At 31.0% G+C, this 23936-nt stretch overlaps 1 protein-coding gene across 1 annotated transcript; it reads left to right on the forward strand.

Annotated features, from left to right (window-relative positions):
- Positions 1-1926: 1926 nt before the first annotated feature.
- On the forward strand, positions 1927-23244 carry l(3)87Df (cytochrome c oxidase assembly factor COX20 lethal (3) 87Df). The gene is made up of 4 exons (XM_076456517.1): positions 1927-2044; positions 17113-17221; positions 20641-20704; positions 21378-23244. The coding sequence occupies exons 1-4, from the start codon at positions 2021-2023 to the stop codon at positions 21508-21510; spliced, it is 330 nt and encodes a 109-aa protein (XP_076312632.1). The 5' UTR covers positions 1927-2020; the 3' UTR covers positions 21511-23244.
- The last annotated feature ends 692 nt before the right edge of the window (positions 23245-23936 follow it).

The following is a 23936-nucleotide window of genomic DNA, read 5'->3' on the forward strand; positions in this document are numbered from 1 at the left end:
AACAACTTTTTTTTAATATATAGAAAAGATAGTGTATTTTGGTAACACTATCACCCCATCTCATGGTATACCCTAAAGTTGCATTTCATAGCTAACTAAAATAAATAAATTTTGTGAAATCAAGCTGAACTGGAAAAAAGAGGCAGAAAAGTGCAGTCAAGGGGCAGCGAAACGTCGGTAAATTTCTTTGTGAACCAATCATAATTATGATTAATCATGAATCAAGTTCGTGGCTTATTCACTAAATAATTATTGTAAAAAATCACTTACATTAACAACTTTTAATATGTAGAAAAGTCAGTACGTTTTGATAGCACTGTTTCAACAGTGGTTTTTGTGTTATGTCACTTACCAACAAAATTATAACCTAATATTGGTGTTAGTCTATGTACTGAAAGTATAAAATGGTATGTGTAGCAACAAAACTGGTAATATATTTGTTGATTTCTTATTATAGTATGATGTGTTTTCATTTAAGACATTGGTGATATAACAGAAAATAGCTTAATTGAGAAACTACTTAAGCTCAAAATTGAATCGATATTTTATTTCATGGTTATCCTACACTAATTCTTTACTTTAACTTTATACCAACACTACACTCAAAAGGTTTTATGACACCAACTCTTCAAGGCCGCCTTATATTCTGTTAATAAAATCGTAAGGAGCAAACAGGAATCTGGATAAATGCATTTTGGTTTTTATGACTACTCTTGTTTCAGTACATTAGGCGTGACGTGACACACAGTGCCTTTTATTTATTTGGTTTGTTTTGAATTTCGTACGAATGGAACATCAGAGCTATCTGCACTAGTCTTCCCTACCTTTTATATCAACGAACAGTAGAAATGATCTCACATTATAATGCTCTAAAAAAGCGAAAATATTTGAACGCTTGACCCTCAGAATACGAGTCAAGCGCCCTAATTACCTCACGATGTCGGGTTCACTAGCTTTTATATAGGTTAGATGATGTTTCAACATTAAATTATACAAGCTTCTCAGACCTGTATTTCTATTATTTCTATAAGAAATTTGTGGCACCCAGCACGAGCTTTTTTTTTTCGGTAGAATTTTTTAGTCCAGTTCGCTCCTTACAATACTATGCTTTTTTTGTAATATTTTATGTGTGTTTTGAATTCCTAACATTTAGTTGATATAGGTAAGAGCTGTACGTAGCGAAGAGCCAGTATGGTAGGCTGTAAAGCAAAATATAAAATATTCGTGGTTCACGACTCGTTGCTGAAACAAAAACAACACGCTCTACACATGGTGATTGTAGGCGTCATTTAAGTGTGACAGCCAAATTTCATTTTTTGATCAAACAAATATAGCCTAAGCGTTGGCGGTGGGTGTTGTTGGCTAATCAATAAGTTCAAAAATAGGGATGGTTAATGTAAGTAGTTCTTGCATAACTTTGTATGGCTTGTCATGATCAGGTGGTTAAGGACCTCGACTCATAATCCGAGGGTCGCGGGTTCGAATCCCAGTCATGCCAAATATGCTCGCCCTTTCAGCCGTGGGGGCGTTATAATGTTGATAAAAGAGTAGCCCAAAAGTTGTTGGTGGGTTGTGATGACTAGCTGCCTTCCCTCTAGTCTTACACTGATAAATTAGAGAGGAGGGCTAACGCAAACAAGCATAACTTTGCGCTAATATGCACAATAAACATACACATTTTGCCCATAATTCCTTTAAAATATCTTTCAAATTGGGTTTCATACCTTTCTATTTTTGTCTTTGAAATATATTATTGTTTTTCTTCTGAATAATATAGTACGATGAGATAAAACATTGTTTTGTAAAAACTACTGTAATCATATTTAAGGCTTATGAAGTGCGATAAGACCATTGAACAAATATCTCAGTGAATGTTTTAAAAGTAAAAAAGTGCTCTCTATTATCAATTTCCTTTAAAGCATCAAACTAATTTGTTGTAATTTATAGATGGTGCTCGTGATGCATATATTTTGTGATAGTGTGAGCATGTGTGTGATATTAAAGTTTATCAACTGGTGAAATGAGTAGCGAAAAAGAAAGAAAAGCAAGTTCTTAAATAATTATACTTTTGTATTAATATAAATATAATACACAAACTTTTCAACATGATTATAGAAGCTAGAAATTTCTAGTAATAAAGTTACTAATAGCATAAAGTTGTGGGATAGTATATGGCGTGATGGCCCTTCACAGCTGGTCCTCTAGACTCTAAATTAATTTCAAAACCTTAAAGCCATCTCATATCATTCATACACTTATCAAGCTTTTTCTGAATGTCTGAAAGAAACCCATTTCAAAGGCTAACCACCATTTCAGAAAAATTAAACTGTCTTATCTGAAGATCACTTCTAGTCTCACCCTGCAGTGATTTACAGTTGTACCCTTAGTGCTACTATTATCACTATTAAATATGAAAAAAAGATGATGCATTCACACTATCAATTCCCTTTACAATCTTAAACACCTCAATCTGATATCCCCTTGTTATTCGTTTCTGAAGAAAAAACATTTGAAAGATTTCAGCTTTTCCTCATATAACAATACTTTTATCTTAGGCACCATTTTAATAATCATTCTCTCTCCCTCTCTTAAGGTAAGGAGCTCAAAACTGAACACTATTCCAATTGTGGCTTAAACAGTGACATTTCAATAAAATTATAACTTCTTTAGACTTGTATTCAATACTTTTGTAGATACAACCTAAAATCCTATTTGCCCTACCACTAGGAACAGCACACTGCTTGGATGGCTTTAGAGACTGATTGACTATTATGCCAAACTTTCTGCTTTATGGCATCGTTAAGGTTATTCCCGTTCAGATTATGATAATCCATATTCATTTTCTTGCATTTATTGTAATTAAAACACATCTTGCATTTATTTGCCTAACTCAATAAATGACTCGAAATCTTTTTTTTGTAAAGCAACAGCATCATCTTTACAGCTAGCAATACCCAAGATTGTAATAGCATCAGGTGAACATTAAGTAGTTTATTGACTATTCCTTCACTATGTCATTGACATAAATCAGAAAGAGCAAAGGTCCTAAGACTGATCCACGAGATATCCCACTTGTGACATTGATTCATGGTTGAACTTCATTTGTAACAACTCTCTGCTTTTTCCTAACCAGCCACTTTTCTATCCAGTTAATTAACTTATGCCTCACCCCTATAGACATAAATTTCTTTACAAGCTTTTTACGTAGCACCTTGTCAAATGCTTTCTGAAAAAAACTAGTACACCAAATCTACACTTTAATCCTTATCTACATAGTAATAACCTTTTCAAAGAATGTCAAAAGATTTTTAATGTGACATTTTCCATTAGTGAAACCATGTTAACTGTTCAATAAAATTCTAAACTTTGTTAAATGATTTCACAAAAAATCTATGAGCAGGCTTTCCAAAACTTTTCCCTCATCTAATGCAGTACTTACTACTGTTTGTACTCTTGTATTGTCGGTAGAGTGACTAACATGTTTCTACGTTTAGTAAATTTACTAATAATGAGTAATATTATTTGTAGTAAGTAATAATAGTAATATAACTACTATCAGTTAATAAACCAAATTTTTTGTTAATCCTTGAATCACTAAACAGTCCTAAAAGTTATGCAAAATACATTTTTCACTAGTTACTAGTATTAGTGATACTAGTACCAAGGGTTAGAAAGTTAAATGACTGAGATTTACTCTGGTACCACTAATATGTTAGCAGCCTGTCTTTATTTCCTTCACTATGTTGGGTTGGCTACTGAAATTGAAAAAAATGAGCAAAACAAGACAGGGTTGGAAATGGACATATCATTTGATCAGCTAATGATTACATAGCAGATAAAGCTTCTTTATTTTTCATGGAAGATGGAGAATAATTCCTGATACTACTGGCTTTCCTATTCTATCTGTTGAAAACTGGGTATTTGAACAGAGCCTCAGCTTTCATCATTATATCATTTCTTTAGTTAACTTTAAAATACTACTTTTATAATTATTTTACAATAGAGTATAGAGTAACATTTTACTGTTGGAACTTCTGGTTCTACTTGTTTTGCCAGTGAGAAGGCCAGAAATATAGGGGTTTTATTCACCATATAAAGCTGAGATAACTTAGTCTACTGAATGCTCATAAACCAATCAAGTAATGTGTTCACTTCCATTCCTATCTTGTTTATTTCCTGTTTTTAAAGCTCAGTAGCCAGATCAACACAGACTTATAATTTAGCAATAATTTTGTTTCCTTATGCTTATTTCTTTACCTTTCATATAAAATGACATACAAGGGTTTCTAAGTTATAAAACATATTCTAAAGCTTTATAAATTTTGCATAGTATAATAATAAAATAAATAGTCAAGGATTTTGCTGTATCACATGATAATAATAGTTACAACTTAAACTATGTAAGTATTAGGCTTATTGAAAAACAAAGAGATGATGATGAACAAAAATAAGAAACCTTGGTTTTGTTTATTTGCCAGTTTTTGGCTTTTGACACTCTGAATAGCTGAAAAGTAACATATATGCTATGCTTGGTAGCTCTTTGTATCTAGCCTCTGATTACATGTATTTTTGCTTGTATTTTTAGTTTACTCCTCTGCTTTATGAGTTGTATAATGTACAAATTATTGTGCGTTTACATGTTACAGTAACGTAATGTTTATCTGTTATTGGCTGGTAACATACATTTGTGATAGGAAAATTATATTTTATAAGAAAGCTTAATTAAAAGGGTGATCTGTTTGCAGTAGAATTCTGATTTTTTTTCTTAAATTTTGTATATAATAATAATAAAATATTAGTCTAAGATCATAAAGATGGTTTTGCCCCATCAGATGATGGTAAAATTATAGTTGCAAAGTAAGAAATCTTAATTTTGTTTGTTTGCCAGTTTTCAACTTTGGGATGCTCTGGAATGCTGAAAAATGGTATACACACTGGAAATAGTGTGACTATGCTAGGTAGCTCTTCATAACAAGCTTCCAATGACCTGTAGAGAAGAAAATCCTGATGACTTTGTTATTGCTTTAGTACAAAAGTCCATAACATCACTATTTGTAGAGTGCTTGCACACTTTCTGAAAAGACTACAATTTTAGAAAGTACAATAATTTTCATATTCTTAAAAGTTAAATTTAACCTTTAAAAGGCAGCCATTATCAAATCGTGATAGCTGTACTAAGCACAAAGTGAAATCATCAGTACAGGCTAAAAACATTAGTTGGCAACCTACTCACACCCTAAGTGAAAATGTTTTTCATCAAAAGATGAAATTGAAGTATTAGTGCATGATAATTATTCCAATAAAAAAGAAAACTTTTCAGATTTTTTATCATCATCAAATTCAATTGTTTCAAGCTGAGAATGTAATTTAGATGATGAATCAGAATTCATTGGTTCTCAATGGGTAAGGTGTCACAATTTTGATTCATTTATTCATTCTTTTGATGTTAGAAAAGCTGGACTCATGGATAAATTTAAGCTTACAGATGAATCTAAAGGATATGAATTTTTTAGTGCTAGATTTAATCAAAGTATAATGAGTAATATTGTGTGAGAAAGAAACAGATGTTATGAGTTTTATAAATCCTTGGATTCTGAAGAAAGTGAAAGTAATACTTTCTCTACTTCATGAAGTAAGAAATGATAAGATACAATTATTGAGGAAATGTACACCTCTTTTGCTCTGGTGATGTTTATGCCACATGTAAAAAAGGCACATGTTGGCTGATTATTGTAAGAATGATCCCCTTATAGGAACTTCAGTTTTTTTCCAAAATATATTACTCAAGGTCGATTCAGGGAAATTTTTAGATGTTGACACTTTGCAAATAATGAAGAACCAAATGCAAATGATCAATTATGGAAAGTTTGAGAAGTGTCTACAATTGTGAAGAATAAAACAAAGGAATCTTTTTCTCCATTTCAAAAAGTAATTATTGATGAATCTTTGATTCTTTTCAAGGGTCATAATGTTTTCAAGCAATACATTCTAGCAAGTGACATAGATTTGGAATAAAGATCTTTGTATTATGTGATTGTGAGACAAGAATTGTAAAAGATTTTATTATTTATTCTGTAAGTGATATAGATGTTCACAGAGATCCCAGATTAGGAATGTCAAGATCAGTTTTCAAGCAGTTGATCAAGACTACCTTGGAGAAAGTCATATATTATATACTATTATATAATAGTATATAACTATTATACAAGTATAGGATTATGCAACTTTCTCCTTGAAAATAAGACTGGTTTGTGTGATACATTTAGAACCAATTGGAAGAATGTGCCTAAATTTGTATTTCTGAAGAAGGGAGATGTTGAAACCAAGAAGCAAGGGAATATATTAGCACTTTAATAGAAAGACAAACTTCCTATTACTTTGCTTAGTACAGTACATAAAGGTAAAATGGAATACAGGGGAAAAAATGACTACAAAACTAAATGGCCAGTTACCAAACCTGAAATGGTTTTAGATTATACTACCAACATGAGGCTAGTTGACAAAAGTGACATGCAAATTGGACAAACCGATTGCTTTCATTAATGTGGAAAGTGGAATGAGAAGCTCTTTTTTCACCTAATTGATATCTCAATTTTGAATTATTATAACGTGTATCTAGTAAAAAATGGTAAGAAGCCATCAATGAAGCAGTTTAGTTACAATGTAATATACCAATTATTGGAAAGGTATGGAAAGGTAACAAGATAGACATGTTGGAAAACAAGCATTTTCTTGGCACTTTCTAGAAAGTATTCCATCCTCAGGAGCTAGAAAAAGTGGACAAAGGCAGTTTCACATATGTATACCTACAACAAGAAAAGAAAAGAAGTGAAAGATGGTGACTGCCTGGTGCAAAGAATGTAGAGTAGTATTGTGCATTAGAAAATGTTTTCATGATTTTCGTACCCTAAAAAGCATTTGAATTCATAATAAATAAGTCTTTAATTTGCTTTTATTTTCTTTCATATTTTGTTCAAACTTCCTAATGAAAATGCTGAAGATTATCTTTAAGAAATATTTTTTTCCTAATTTTATGCATCTGTGAAGAGCTGCTACCCACAACTTCCCACTGTTTAAGGGTTAAAATTCTGTAGTACCAACAACTATATTTCTATGGTTCACTAGTTCACTACATTCATAATAGCTTCTTGTATTGGAAAAATTCATTTTACTTACAATTGTTAGTGGAAGTGCTCTCTTGTTTGCCTTCCAACATTGAAATGCTAACATACCTTGCTGTTACATCTTGTGTTTTGATATTCAGTTTTATAGTCATGCATTCTCCATGATTCTGACTTCTGTCATGCTTTTGTACACCATCCTTACCCTTTCTAAAATCATGGAAATGTAAAAACTGAGGAATGCAATGTTTGGAAGTAAATGATTACTTTACATAGACCATGTTCATATGTGGCAAATTATCATTTATTTCACATCTATATTCAACCTATGGGAAGAGAATTCTCCAATTTTCCTGGAAAGTTTGGCTTTTTTTTCTGATAATGTTTTTGTCACTACTGTGGATTTTAATTCTTCACATTATGATCTTGAAACTGACAGGTTCGCTGTCACTGTTGTTTCTGTACATAGCACCAGTATTGATGGGTTTATCATTACTAAAGTTCATGTTGTTTCTGCCTCAGATTGGTGGGCTCATGAGTGTTGACATAGAAGTTGATTCTGCTCATAACAACTGATTTAACTGATTTTACTAGGTTTATAAATGCTGTTAAAACTGTCTGTGAAATCTTATGCTTTTATGGAGGATTTAGTATTCTGTAAATATCCCTGTTTATAAAGTGCTTGCACACTCTCTGAAAAGGCTACAATTTTAGAAAGTACAATAACTCTCATCTTCTAAAAAATTAAATTTAAAAATCTGTTGTGCAAACAGCAATATTTCTATGCCAATTTTTCATTACAGCTGTGACATCCAGTCTTTATTTTACAAACAAATAAATATTTTAAACCTGAAGTGCATACTACTTTACATTTTCAACACTTGAACTGTTGAGGCCCTTGTGTGTGAGAGAAGCATTTTTGACATAACCAAAACTTATTAAAATTTTACAATCATTAAAAGATTTTATCACATTCTAAAATACTAAATAATTTAAATGGATAACAAATAAGGTATGTCCTAAAACAGGCCATAGGATCATCCATCAGTAAGATTTGCCCAACCACAAAAATGCTCGTTTGTCATTGATCATGACATTTCTACCAGTTCTACAGCATTTAAATTACTAGTCACTTTCATATAAGACACTATTATACACTTCCTGAAAAGTCAGGCAAACAGCATATTTCTATTAAAAATAATAAATCTAATAAAAAAATGCCAACTGTATGGTGAAGCTAGAAAATCTTTTTTTTCAAACCATACTAAGAATTAAATTACAAAACTTTGCAGATTCTATTCTAACTAAAATCTGTCAACAAGTTTCAAAATCTTTTTCAGATACCAAAGTTCCAGGCTTATCAAGATCGGTGAGCTCATGAAATTGAATAAAATTTAAACATAAATTTCTTCCATCTTTAAAGAAATTGGTAAACATGGAAATCTTCTTAGTCTTCAATGTTTGAAACATGATAAAACAAACATTGTTTGGCACTTTAACCCTATTTTCTTGAGTGATAAAGTTTACTTAATTTGCCTTAAAGAATCAGTTTATTTTTGATTTTTTTTTTTTGCAAGTGATGTAAACATTGAACCTTTAGAGACCTTTAAACCTAATTGATATTTTGAATCAACAGGTATTCCTAATTTTTCTTGACCTTAACAATGACTTATTTTTATTTTTCTAGTTGTTTGTACAAGTCTCTGCATTCTTCATTTTCTATATGAATTTTGTGGTCTTTTTAAGACAAGTATTTATCCACTTATTTTTTTTATAATAACTAATGTTCAAGTGTCTTTGTATGACTACATTTTTAACTTTACCTCATTTGTGACAATAATGAGGTCTATAATTATCTATTTCATCATTGTTAAAACATGAAAGATACAACCTTTTTAAACTTAAATGAATTGAAATAAATGTCATATGAAGAAGAAAGACTAATCCAATAAATGTATTTAATATTAAAAGTCTTACATAATAATAATATTTTGGAAACTGTTCTGGATGGCTTTCTATACCCTCAAGGAGTCCACTATAAACGATACTATTTTAGATTTGTTATTAACTTCTAATATATTGGAGAATATCTGGAAGCAAGTGATCGTTGTTGTATTAGGTTTAATGTTTTGCTGTGCATGGAGATCAAAAGTAATGATATTCCATAACACATTTATCTCCATTGATACTTATGGATATTACTCAACCACCATGGTCTCGTCTTTGCCCATCTAAGCATTTGTCTGACTTTGTCTGCTCCAGTATTTTATACCCTGTTTAGTTGCCCTTGACAATATTTGTCTAATAATACTCTCCACCTATGTCAATGTGCCCTTTCTCCTGGTACTGTATATAAACACCTCATTCAGATGATTTTATCACTTTTATTCACTAAATGATTTCCAAGCATTATGATAATTTGGAGATACTTTCAGTGTTGTTGTGTTGTCTAATTAAGTTTCATAATAATAATTCAAAAAATAAAATAAAAAATACCAAAAAAATATTTCTTCCAATTGAGAAACTGATAATGGTATGAATTCCTTGATTATGATTTCCAGCACAGAGGTCAATTGGGTTTCGCTTTTCTCACCTCTGATATTTAGAGGTGTACAACAATCAGATAAGACTTCTAGTGACCTTATTCATAGGGAGATGAAGTCTGGTTGATTTTCATGCACCTTTGTGGAACAGTAGTCAGTTTGAGACTTGCAGCACCAGAGTCTGGGGCTCAATTCCCTAGGGGAATGTGGCAGATGGCTGGAAGCTGCTTTGTTCAAACAAACAACTTACTTTAACTCACAAAATACTGTTCCAATCAGCTGTAATCTGCACCATCCTTTAATGACCAAATGAAGAGAAAAGGAGGCTACTTTGGGATAAGCTGCCTTTGATTTCTTTTTCTTCTGTCGGTTCTTTGAGTGTGTGATGTTTTGGGCTTTTGAGCTCACAACTTACTTTTCCTTGTTGGAAATTCATGATTTATTCTATCACCACTAAGGTTTTTTCCTGTTAGTTGTTGGACCTATGCAGACTGTTGATGGGTGTCCAGTCTTTGATTTTCCTTTTCTATGTCAGTACTTAGATTCTTCAAGATTAACAAGTCATTTATTTCTCAATTTGTGTTCATTTTTTTCACTGGTATTGTAGAGTTACAACTTGTTTATAATTGGCTTCTTATTTGCAGCAGAGTCCCATTTGTGGCACATACTTTGGACTCACATAAGCTTCACATGGATTCTGCTGTATTTTAGAGGTTTTTTTTTTGTTTTGTTTTTTTCACCCCCTTCTTTCCAATACAAATTGTGCACACTCTATTCCATGGTTACTACTGCCACCACCTCATCAGTTATTAGTCTTTTACATCTTGATTCTATAGATACAACCAAGGCAGGCTTTCCTTTCAATAGTGCAACATATAATCTTGCTTCAATTCAATATATCATCAGTCTGGGCATTTTGTATTTTTCATCTCATCTCTTTGTCAGGCTCAGCGCTTTCCCATCCTGATCAATGCTATAGAATAGAATGTCACAATCTTACCTCTCTTTCTTCCACTGCAGGGATGGTTCTTGCTCTTCTGAGAAACCATCCAAATATTTTGTGTCTTTGGGATGATAACATGAGTGATTCTTTTATTGGTCTTTAAGTAACCAATGATCACACACATTTTACTTTTTTCTCCAGTTTATTTAGTCAGAATCATTCTTTAAGCTTGTTGGGTTGATAACTTCGGACACTACTACAATTTGTATTCCTCTACTGCCACCATAGCCAGAGTTCTATTCTCTTCATAAATGCCTTGCTTCACGGACAGGGTGCATATACCAATAATCAGGAATTCCAGAGTTTATGCATAGATGACAGGATGCCCTACATAATGTTTTCATCCTTCTTGCTCTTCAACAGGCAATGCATCATGGTCTAGGTTTTTTAAGGGGTAAATTGTCAAGCTTTACTCTAATTATTCCATGGTGTGTTTTGGAATTTGGTGTAGGGTTTCTTAATTTTGAATTTTGGACCTCCTTTTTCAGGATTAGTCCTATTTCCCTACTAGCTTACCCTACTCTGTGAGTGATAACTTTGGTAGCAAGTACATTGTATGAATCATACATAATAGATGCTGCCTCACAAGGTTATGTTGGATTGGCTCTTGTTTTGCAACTCTCATTGGATCACCAGTCTAATGGCAATATGCTTTTCAGTACTTTATTTTTTAGCTTTGGAAAAATATGCTTTCCATTTAGGTAGGATAAGAATACTACTCTAAACCTTATTTTCACTTCATACATTACTCAGGGTGTGAAATATGATTTATTCCAACCCATTATCAGAGCCTGTTGGTAGCATCAGATTGGCTGCTACACCTGGTTTGTGCATCTGAAGTCTCTTCCAGTGTGTCCAGTTCTTCCACTTGTTTTTGTGCTCTCGCTGTGAAGGTAGCCACAATCTGATATGATACACTTGGCTAATCAGAAACTCAAGTTTCTTGCGTAGAGGTTGTGCTGTATTTCATACAGCATTGGGTTTAATTTCTTAGGTTGGCATATATCTGTCTCAGTATCTGTTTTATCCAAAAGGCAATTTTATCATTGGTAATGACATGCACATTGGCAATATTGTATTCAGAAGAATTTTAACCATTTTCATTCAGTTGTGTCAGCTACAATTCATTTTCTGACTTGGCTCTTTAAGAGAGGTTTTTGTATTTTCCATAGCCTTATTTATGGCTGCCTTAATGACTGCTGACCAATTATCACAACTATATATTTCTTGAGTCACCAGTACTCTTCAGGTTCCTCACATTATTGGATAATAATTTATCCTAAAATGATAATTTCAGTCATCTACCAGATAGTGTTAAGTGTTTGCTTTTTCTGCATGTGTTTGTGACCTGACTCTTATGTGCCATGTATACCCTTTAGCTGCAGGCTTATTCTTCATGGCTATTAACCTACAGATCAAAGTGAATGTTCTGTTTGTCCATAGCTCTCTTTCTCCTTTTCCCTGTATCCTCAGCCCAATTCTTTTCACCCTCAACCAACACTAAGATGGGAAAAGGGCTCATTCTTTTTCCCTGATTCATCTGCTCTCTCTTTCTTGTTTCTAATCAGATTTTGATCTTGAAGGTTTTGTTGTCTGTATTTATACCTTTAGAGATACTTAGTAGCCCAGTCAAATTACCCACTGGTGGTCACTGTGAAGACTGGTGTGTGGACCTCTCCCAATACCTTTATTTCACATTATTTGCCTGATCTGTAGCTATCTTAACCATTTTTTTTTTTTTTTCTAGAGAGGTGTGTGGCAAGTGTTCCTCAGGCAGGTTAACTTTTGTTAAACCAATTTCACACTGACAATCACTGTTTCATTATAATTCCTACCAATCACAACAGACTCTGTAGGAAAAAGGTGTCCTATGAAACTACTTAGGACCTCACCAGGTGGTGTTACAATACTTTGCTGGACTGCCATTTATAGACTATTATGAGTAAAACTAAAGTAGTTCCTGCTCATCTTCAGACTGAATAATTTAGTTTACTTTTAAAAATTTAGGGTATTCAGTTTACCTATTGCACTGTATCCAGAGCATGGTTCATAAGGACTCCCCAGTGTGCATTATCCCCAGATTCTACTAGTAGAGTTAGAGAGTCATTACCACACCCAGTTTCAAGTCACTGGGTTGGTAGACAGGCTTTTCCTCCAGAGTGCTAGAGTGAACTTGTGCACATCCAGATGAAGGTAGGAGCAACACCTGGCTACACAGAATTCAAATTGTAATACTAGTTCATATTTAACTCTTTGCAGTATCCAGATGAGGTGTACATGGCCCTTCTTTTTTATCAATATCAGTTTAGTACATTCTTCATGGATGGGGGCCCACTATCTTCTGGATACTTGATTGAACACAGTTGTTTCACATCCTTTCCATAAGTTTGGAAGTAATTGAAGTGTTCCTTACTCACTCTGTTGGGGATTGAGAATAAATGTTCATAATTTCAGATCAGATGAGTTCTGTTCTTTAGTTGAGTATACCATACGTGATCCTGTCATTCTGAGCTTGGGGCTTTTTTCATGTGGAGAAGGTTTGCCCATTTATGTTTGGTTTACTTTTTCATTGTGATTTCTATGGTTTGGAATGCATTACTCTGCAGCTATAGATTGGGATTCAGTCAATAGTATGTATACATATTTGTATCATTGTGGTCCAATTGCCTTAGCCACAAATGTAAGATATAGGTACCAATATCCCTTAATTCCAGTCTGAAGTAGTGGAACCTCAGCTATTTGGTTGAGGCTGTCCTACAATAATGATCACTCACATACAGTACAGTTCCATCCTTGATACAGGAATTAAGTTCAGGGTGAAGAACATACCTCTGCTGGATGCAGTGCAGTTTCCCTACTTAGGTACCAATCTTATCTTGGTATACCCATGATTTATGCAGATGCTTTCTTTATAGATAATGCCCTCATTGGCCCCTCCAATTTCTCAGTGTGGGATTCTAGCTATAAGTGTCAGCAAAGGTAAGCCCTGAGTGCTGTATTAGGGACATGGATGGTGCCTGTCTCAAAAAAGTGGTAAAATAATCTGAATGAGGTGCTTATATGCACTACCAGGATAGAGGGTGCAATGACATAGGTGGAGAGTATCATGAGAGAAATATCACCAAGAGCATATGAGTGGGGTACAAAAGACTGGAATGAATGAGAAAAAATCAAAGGAATATTCAGATGGATAACAAAACCCCCTTGCAGTCAAGTCATAGTTATAAGTGTCACTGGAGCTAAGTATTATTGGAAATACATTTTCAATTTAGGAAAATGCTAACTTTCAGTTTTTGTTTCAGATTTCAAAGAAGCAAATTTTGAATTGATGCAACAAGCATTATCTGTTGTGTATTGGCCAGCTGGGTTACTTGAAGACACTGATCAGTGTGGAAAACGTTTAAAGTTATATTCTTAAATATTCAAGATAAACATATTTCTTATAGAAAGAAACTGTTGGCTGTAAGTAAAAAATCTAGTTGTCTAACAAAGGGTATAAGAGGTAAAATTAATCCAAAACATCACAGCCATGCAGTACAGTTTTAGGATTTTGCATGACTGAATAAACCAAAATGAAGTTTTTACTCAAATTTTTCAAGAAAATTTTGTGACATGAAGTGGAAAAAAGTTCTTTTTTCAGGGTGAATTAGCATGGAATGACCCACATGGCAAATTATATCATTCATTTCACACAGTTATATTCAACCCACGTGAAGAGAGTTCTCTAACTTTCCTGGAAAGTTTGGCTTTTTTGCTGCTAATGTTTTTGTTTTGTTTTTTAACTCTGCACATTGTGATGTCAATACTGACAGGTTCACTGTGACTGAAGTGGTAGTTATTTCTGCACATGGCACCAATTGAACTGATGCTACTAGCCCTATTGTTAAAATTACCTATACAATTGTATGCTTCTTTGGAGAATTTATTTATCTAGAAGAAATTAGATAAAAATATTGGCAACATGTTGAGTTGTGGATAATTTTAGAAATATTATGTGCATAAAGCTACAGAAAAAATTATTACATTCAACATGTGTCTCTTTAGAACTAAGCTTTATTGTAGGTATATATTTCACTTTAGGTTTTTAATACAGCTGGTAATTGCTAAAAAATTCCATGATATTAATAGTGGTAATTATTAATTGATTTTAATATGGTATTTATAAGTAATTGCACTTTTTCTTAATGTTGTCTAGCCAAAACCATTTTCTTGTATGGTCTTGGAGTGTTATCTGCTGCTATTGTAATAAAAACTGAAAAAAAAAAAACATTGCTTACACTATTCCAAAATAGCTGACTTACATAAATGTAAAAAAAAATCTTAAACCTTGTTTAAAATTTGGTAAGTCTGGGAGTGCATTGTATTGTAATAGTACATACATAGAATAATAACAGTTTAACAACTGCTTTATAGTAGAAAAAACACATATGTATGTGGCAAGAGTAAAATAACAATAAATAGCTTTCTTTGAATGATATAACATGAGATTAATAACTGCATTTGTATGCATCAAAACCAATACAAATAAGGATATGTGGGCATATGTCTGTACAATTATATTTGTACAGAAATTATTTTGTGTAAGTTTGTCAGTAAGTCACCAATTAAATATTCAAAATGACATTCTGTGCCAATGCATGATTCATATGTGTGTATATTTAGACACACACACAGTGTACATGGTAACTGGTGAATGCATAGTAAAGTGTTCATAAATGAATTGTGATAATCAAAATACCATGCATTCCATTGATAGACATCATGCTAATTTTGCAACTGTTTGTATATATTTATATACATATATACATATCATTGATAACTAAATGTCACACTTCAAATTAATAACCAATTAACTATACTATGAAACTTGTGATATGCAAATATTATGAATTGAATGCATTCATGTTGTATTATACTGACTGCTTTTTGCTAATTATTCTGTAGAATTATGTGATATAATAAAATTTTGCAAAATATACTTTGAGCATAGGACACAAATATTATGCTCGAGTCTTCTACAAATATGCATGAGCATAGGTAATTATCTGAATGTTTACTGAAATACATTGTGTGCACAAAAATACACTTTTGTATTTGACATTAAAGCAATGTCTGTACAAAGAAACTTTATTCAAATAGAAAGAATTAAACAAATCAAATAAACCTAGAAAACCTAAAAAAAACATATCAACAGTTGTACATTGTCTTGAGTGATAAAACAATAAGTTTGCATACTAAAGGTAAGTGATTAGATAATCTTAAGCCAGTTAAGAGAATTTTTATATAAACATCTAAGTTACTCAGGAAAATATATTTACAATTTTCTCATAAACTAAACTACTATGTGCAGGTAGTGTGGAATATAACAGTTTAAAATTACTCACATTGGCATGTAGAAAATTATTGTCATCCCTCACTTTTGTTTTTAAATGCTTAAGCACTGAAAACTGTTTTAGGGAGAATTCAGAGTGCAGACCTGTTACATGACACATAGAAATTAAAATTTAAAATTGTGTAATCTTTTCCTTTTAAGTTTTTCATATTGATGGTGAAAATAGAATGTCTGTGCTTAAAGATGCTTACTTGTTACGATGGTGTTAATAATTTCTCTGATACTTTAGTTTTTGCATTGAGACAATCCAGTACAGTTGCAAGTTTTCATACCAAATAATAAATAATACTCTCTCTGTTATTTTCTAGAATTGATATAAATTTATTTTAACTGAATGATATATATTATTTATTTGACAAGAATCTTTACTAATTTTATCACTTGAAATCTACAGACAAATATTTTTAACAAAGAATTGGTTTATCCAGTCCTATTAGTCATATGAAATTTGTTGAAAAAATTCATAGAATGGTGTTGGTTGAATTTTCAGTTTGTTAGAGATTTAGTGCTGCATTGTACATATGTAAGTATATAAATACATGATATTTTTTCATATACAATTGTTGGAATTTAAAATGAAGCTTAATCCTAAATTATTTACTTAAAATCTTTTGTCGTATTAAATGAAGTGTCAATAAAATAAACCAAAACAAGCTGGCCATTAGATGATAAATGACCAGCTAATTACACTAATCACCCAGTCCTAGTCTCAGTACAAGAATTTACATGAATATAATAATGCTTATTAAAGAAAATTGTGTGATGGGCAAGTAGATTAATTCAGTTTTGTGTAAAACCTTATAAAATCATAACTGATCTGTTTCCGAGCAAGTAATTAGAACGAAAGCAAATTATTGTTTTTTGTCACATCATAAAAAAATTAATAGAAAGAGTATAATGCTATATAATGAATGTCAAGTTTTTTCTGTAACTATTACTTTGAAATGAAATGAATAGTGAATTTGGTAAATTTTTTACAATTTAATAAAATGTATATATTTTTTTCATGTTACTTATAGTCAGAGTGTTCTGATTTAAAATCATTTATTACAGTTTATATTCTTTGGAAGAAATGTAGAAGAAATACCATGTTTCAAGAGTTCTTTCATGACAGGAATATTAAGCGGACTTGGAATTGGATTGGGAACTTTCCTGGCAACTAGTGAGTTATTTTGTAGCTCTTTCATATTGACCTTGTTGGGTGCCATAGAAGCAGTAGGATTGATGGCGTACTATAAGTAATGCAAACTGTGTGTATTGAGAAAAATTCTGTATTGGTGACTAAAATCTTTACAATATCATTTAATGAAATATAATACAAATGAAAGTCAAAATGGATTTAGAAAAATGTATTTTTACCTTACAAATCTGTTATATTGTTTGAAAATGTTACATCTAAGTTTTCTTAAGTTTAGAATTTTTTACATTTTATTTAGTTTTCTTAAAAAAATATATACAAAAGAAGGATTTCTAGTATTCATTGAATAGCCATTCTTCTATAAGCTTCATTAAGTCTCACAAATTTGATTGTACAAAAAAATTCATGTAGCTATCAAGTGTCACTTTAAAAATATATATCAGTTACTAAAGTAGAGTGTTCCTAAACTATTTTGTTTTTCTAAATAAATTACAAATTGGTTAAAAACTTTTCTTAGTAGTTCATAGTATTGCAGCTATAAACTCTGAGCAAGTGAATAATGCGTGCCAGAACTAACCAGTTGGTAGCCAGGGGTTTTAAGATAACAAAATAACTCCACTTGAGTATAGTACTTGAGATTTTTTTTTTTTTTTTCAGTATCTACTTTCTAACTTTTTCAGCATAGACTTGGTCAATTTGACTAACCACTTGACCTCTTCGTATTTGTTTAAAGTCTTTATAGATTTAATGCTTCTAACTTTTAATATAGAGTGCATACCTTCACAAAATTTGGCAGTCTTTCAGTTAATTTTATAAGTATTTCACATAAAAAAAATCTTGTTTTTGTAAAGTATTTTTAAAACACTTAAATAAAGATTTGTTCATTAATATGTTGAGTATTTGTTTTGAATAGTCCATGTGCAAAGTTATTTTCTTGTTAAGATTAAAAATACTTTTTATCATCTCAAAAATCTCATATTTCTTTCAAAATGCATTTCAAACGTTCTTTCTTTCATTTAACGTTATATGTTATCTGTTATAGTTTCTTTTCTAATTCAAGCTATTATTGCTAGAATAACTTCAAATTGTAATATGATGCTACATTCATTTATCTTAAATTACTTTAAGCTCATTACAGTATGCATCTATGTATAATTACATTTTCTTGTAGAATTAGAAACTTTAAACTTATATACTGTTCACATATGGATTATTAGCTAAGATTTTATGCTATACTAAGTGATTAAATATAAATAAAAAGTAGCCTAATAAAATTTTGATTGTGAGACACTAAAACTTTCTATTATAAATAGTAAAAGATACTTAGGTTGAAAGAGCTGATATGTATTTATATTTTCAAATACTTTTATTCTTAACTCATTAAGATTGCCTGTGTGAAGAGTAGTTATGAAAGTAAGAAATGTTTTATGTTAAGACTCTAGAGATTTATACCGTAAAGGTAATTTTAAGGTAATTTTTGCACTTTTCAACAAATAATAAGTTGCTTCGTAACTCTCCATAAGTGGACTTGGTCATTTTTACCAACCTTGTAACCACCATGTGTCCATGAAACTATATATATTATAACTTTTAATATAGTGTATTTTCAAGAAATTGGCAGTCTTTTAGTAAACAATATAAATCTTTTTTACACAAAACAGGTTATTTTAAATTAACTTTCCGAGTCAGTCCAATTGCAAAATGGTTTCCATGTTAAGAATAAAAATTTTTTTTTCGACTTACAGTTTTTATATTTAAATTGCATAGCCTTTAAAATATCTTAAATTCATTCTGACCTTTTAGGTGCATACTCTTTTTTTTTTTTTAGTCCTATCACTCTCAAAATTATTGTTAGATAATTTAGGTTCATAGCCAGAACCATCAATCAGTTTGCAAAAGTTCAGTTGTATCTTGAAGTGTGAAAACACTTGAGCAATTTGATGCTGCTTTGAGTTTGTTTTCTTATAAAAATTAAACAATGTTCTGCTACAAATATTAGCAATATATGTAAGGTTAGATAACAAATCAACGAATAGATCATCATCTGTGAATTAGGCTTTGGCTATTGATTTTGTTCATTTCTTTCACATTTCTAACAGAAAATTCAAACCACATTATGGGCATGGGCTTGCCAAACGTTTTAATGTGAAACGTAATGTTTTATCCATTATTTTTTATATTCAAACACTATGTAATGGCTTGGTCTATTTGATTGACATTGAAACCTTCACTTTAAAACAAATTTACCTTAGCAATTTATTTTAGTGGGGCAGTTGTTTTTTTTAAACAAAGGATCAAATTACCAGCATACTCCATCCATCTATAACCATACTTCTCTCACAGTGTGCAAGATCTATTATGATCAGTTTTTGTTATTTAACCTAGTAATTTTTAATTTTAATATATTAGGTACTTTTATTATGAAAGTAAAATACATACACAAAGAATAATATATTGAATACTTGTTTATGGGCCTTGTATTTATTCAAGCTTTTGTTCTCGAAGTTTCACAAACGTTAACATTACTTTTTTGGTAGTATTTCTGAGAGTACTTTATATAATTTATATTTATTTCAAATAACTAATTTAGAACAGAAAGTAATAACATACAAAAAATTACAATGGCCTAAAACTGATGTAATGTAACTGCTTTATAACTGAGTTATAAATAGTTTGAAATAATTTCATTAACTAGTGGAGGTGACCTCACTGATAACAACATTAAAACTAGATAATTTAAAATGTTATCAGAACTAGACAGGCTTGTAGAGGATTTGGTAATACCCTTTCTATTGTGTGTGTTATTTGTTTTTTTGTTTTTTTTTAAAGACAATATGTGGTTCAAGGGTGCTGCATGCAGATTTGACTTTCTGGTTTACACATCAGTAAAGGGAAAAGATTGGTAGTTACAAGTGTACGTTGTGTTCTTATAAGTGTATGATTTATGTCAAACATAGAAGATATAGATTAAGAATCTAATATGGGCAATTCAGAACAAAGAAGTATCATATGATACAGAGAAATGAAGCTTGGGAATTTATTTAAATACATTATTTTGAAATTGAGAAATTGAAACTTATATAACATTAAAATTTGAATTAGAGAGTACTTTTCAATACCAAGAAATGTTGAATATAACCATGTAAAAAGGTTGTCACATGCAAACTCTGACCTTTCCACATACAGAGAGTTAACAACAGGTCTTTATGTTTGTTTTGTTTTAAATCTTTATATAGCCTGTAAAAAAATGAAAATATTCTTTATTCTCAAAAATTAAAAGTGAATTAAAATTTAAATTATTAAGTTGTTGGTTATAAAGGAGTTTAACTTCCTCCCATTTTAATGATTGGGTCAGTGTATGTCAGTGAAGGTTTTTGTTAAGAGTTGTAGTTTTTACTCAATTTTTTGTAATATTTCTCTTTCTTTATGCTTGATTCTTTTAGGTCGAGTGAAGCGTTCAGCAGACTTTGGTTTTTACTCTTTTATTACAATAACTTTGGTATACTGGTATGTTTTACTTCAAAGCCTTTTTTGAAAATATATATTTTTTTGTTTAGTATCCCAAAAAGTCATTACAAGTAATGTATCATTAATTTCTGAAACTTTAAGTCAGCTGTATAATATTCAATACCTCATTTTTCTTTAACATTGGTTTCTAACATAGCATCAGAACCTTTTTACCTTCATTTTTCATATCAGCAATATTATATCTCTTGATCACATATGGAAAAACAATGTACAACCATAAGTTGTGTAAGTTAAGTGTTATTGTTTGAAATACTGTTTTATGTTTTTCTCCCTTCTATTTTTCATAAATATTGTAAGTTACTTTTTTCTGTTTTTGAATGTCAAGAAAAATGGACAGTACTATGTATTCCTTGGTCTTCTGTGAAACTAAACTCAGAAAAATATTTAAAAATATGGTTTTAAATTTTAAAAGGCTTTCATTTTACAGAAGTTGGGCTAGTATTTTGAACATATTTCATTTGAATGAACAATTACAAGGTCAGAAAAAGTAACCTATTCAACATTTTTATTTTTACAACTTTTGAAGACATTTTTGTAACTCAAATTTTAATTTATTCTGTTAGAAATGGTAAAACTAAGTATTGAAGGATTGAAATTCTTGCAAATTAACATGTTTTAAATTAACTTAGTTGATTTTAATGTACGTTTTTAGGTCTTATTGCAGATATAAATGGTCTAAAGATCGTTTCTACTACAGACAGATTCAAGGTGGTTTACAAAAAGCTGCAGTTCTAGAAGGTACTGAAAAGGATCCCAATGTGACTATTAAGTTAGATGAAGCATAATCTATTCACACAATTTTGTAGGTTATTGTAATTGGCAATTGTATAGTTATAGAGAAATAAATGCTTTGAAGGTATAACATTAAAAACATATTAACTGGCAAAGCTACATATATGTGTGAATATAATATATCAAAAAAAAAAACTTGCATCAACAAAGTACATGAACATGTAATTTTTGAGTAATTGTTAGACAAATCTGTAGAATTTATATGGAGAAAATAGAAGAACTGAAACAGACTCTATTGTTTTTTTAAAGTGTGACAGTTTTTTATTAACAATCCTAAAATATTGAGTTCAGATTCCTGCTTGTTCCTAGTGGTTGGGTTATTCTGTTTCATCTCTGAACAACACTGAGTGAATATTCAGGAACTGTTTTTCAAAATGTTTACAGGGAATTCTGAATAATTATTTGTTAGCACTAATTCAACTGTCAGGTTTTTACGTATGTTTGGGCAGGATCCTTAACAGTTATTATCTGTGATTTGTTGGCAGTAAATTTCAACAATAAACAAACAGCACAGAGTCCACGTTGTTTAAAATCATATATTAAAGCAAACGTATGTACAAATGTTCATTACACAGTTGTATCCAGAGCATCAAGTAATGTCTTCTTTCCTTCAAAAGTACATACAGGTTTATTCAATTACTTTAAAACTCAATTGACAAGAAAAATTATTCTTCTCTACTCTGTTGTTACAATACAATAATTTCATTTTAGAAATTGCCACTGTATGCTCTTATGGCTAAAATTGCAAACACACAGTCTAGATCTATTTTACTATTTCTCTCACAAAATTTATCTTACCTTTTTGGTTTACATTTTGTATGCATATTTACAGCCTGGTGGAAGCCTATATTTTTTTTTTACACTTGTAAGATATTATGAGATAATAATACTTGATCAAATAAAAAGAAAAATTAAAAGATGCTAGTAATATCATGCAATAATACAAGCACCAAATCTCACCAATGAAACTACATAATGTATGGTTCGTACACGGTTACATAAACATACCTGTGATAAACTATTGCTTTTAGACGCAAATAAATTTAACACTCACATTCAACTTAAGCAGTCATGTATATCTAACACTGGCTCCAGCAAATTATTGATAGCAAGGATACAAATATCCTGTTGTTATGTAGTGAATATATTGTTTATATAAATGTGATGTATGTGTTCAATAAGAAGTTAATGCAAATATTTTATGGATAACAAAATTTACTTCAAAATGTGTTTGTTTGTTTGTTCTCAAAATTGCTATGAAGTAAAATTGCAGGTTTTTCATTTCATATATATGCAAACACAGTTAATAGAAAGTTTGCTGAGGATGAAAGTGTGCATAATATAACTTATGTTTTTAGTCTACTAATATTTTGCAATGGACAATCACATTTTATGCTATGTTTAATGGTAAAAAGTATTGACATTAACGTCTATCATAAACCCATACCGTTTATTTGGTCAACTAAAATCCATTCATGAGAGAAGGTGGGGGAGAAGAACAGATAATATCATTTGACCAATTTTGAAATTTATATCCAACACATTTTCAATAAAATTCTAGCCGCATTAAAGATAATTCATTGGAATATCAGCAAATATACCACCTCAACTTAATTTCATACAAAATATGTATGACTACAATAAGCTGATATTTGGTAATCCCCGAATAAGTTCATAGAAGGTTGTTTCTTACATAACTGTCAAACTAATAAAAGTTTTTCAAGGTGGAATGATTTCTATTTTCGTTTTGCAACAAGTAGGCCTAGTGTTTTAGGCAACTGGCAGGTTACAGAATTGAAGTCTTTATCAAACATGCCCATCATTTCAGTTATAAAGATGTTATAATGTGACAGTGATAGTCAATCTCAGTTAGTGTTGAGTAATTAATCAGTTTATCAAAATAAACATCAAAGTAGATGAACTAAGACTATTCTACAATTTTGGAATACAGAAGACAAGAAATGCATAATATGATAATGAAATAAATAGGTATGCTGACTCAACAAAGAAAGTGAATCTGTCGGAGCATTTGAACTTAAGGTACAAGAATTATAAAACACGTTAAGACAAGCTTATGCACAACCAAATAAATTAATGATGCACGAAAATCTAATTATTAAAAAGGTTTAATTTACAACTTGGTTAGGCAAACACACAGAGAAGTTGAGGAAAATAAAGCATATGAGACTAAGCATCTCCAGATAAATTCACTGGTTAAAATAAAAATCTGACAAACTGGCCATTTAGTAAAATGAGTTTGGTACAGCAGAATGAAACAGAAAATGTTAAGATTTTGTAATGCAGTTTTCATCTACATATTGCTGTTGTTATTGTTGGTTATTAAGCACAAACCTACACAAGGAACAATCTGTTCTGCCCACCACAAGCATTGAAACCCAGTTTCTAAGTATGAGGTGCA

This window comes from Tachypleus tridentatus, chromosome 9 (genome assembly GCF_004210375.1).
Source record: "Tachypleus tridentatus isolate NWPU-2018 chromosome 9, ASM421037v1, whole genome shotgun sequence".
NCBI classification, from domain to species: Eukaryota; Metazoa; Arthropoda; class Merostomata; order Xiphosura; family Limulidae; genus Tachypleus; species Tachypleus tridentatus.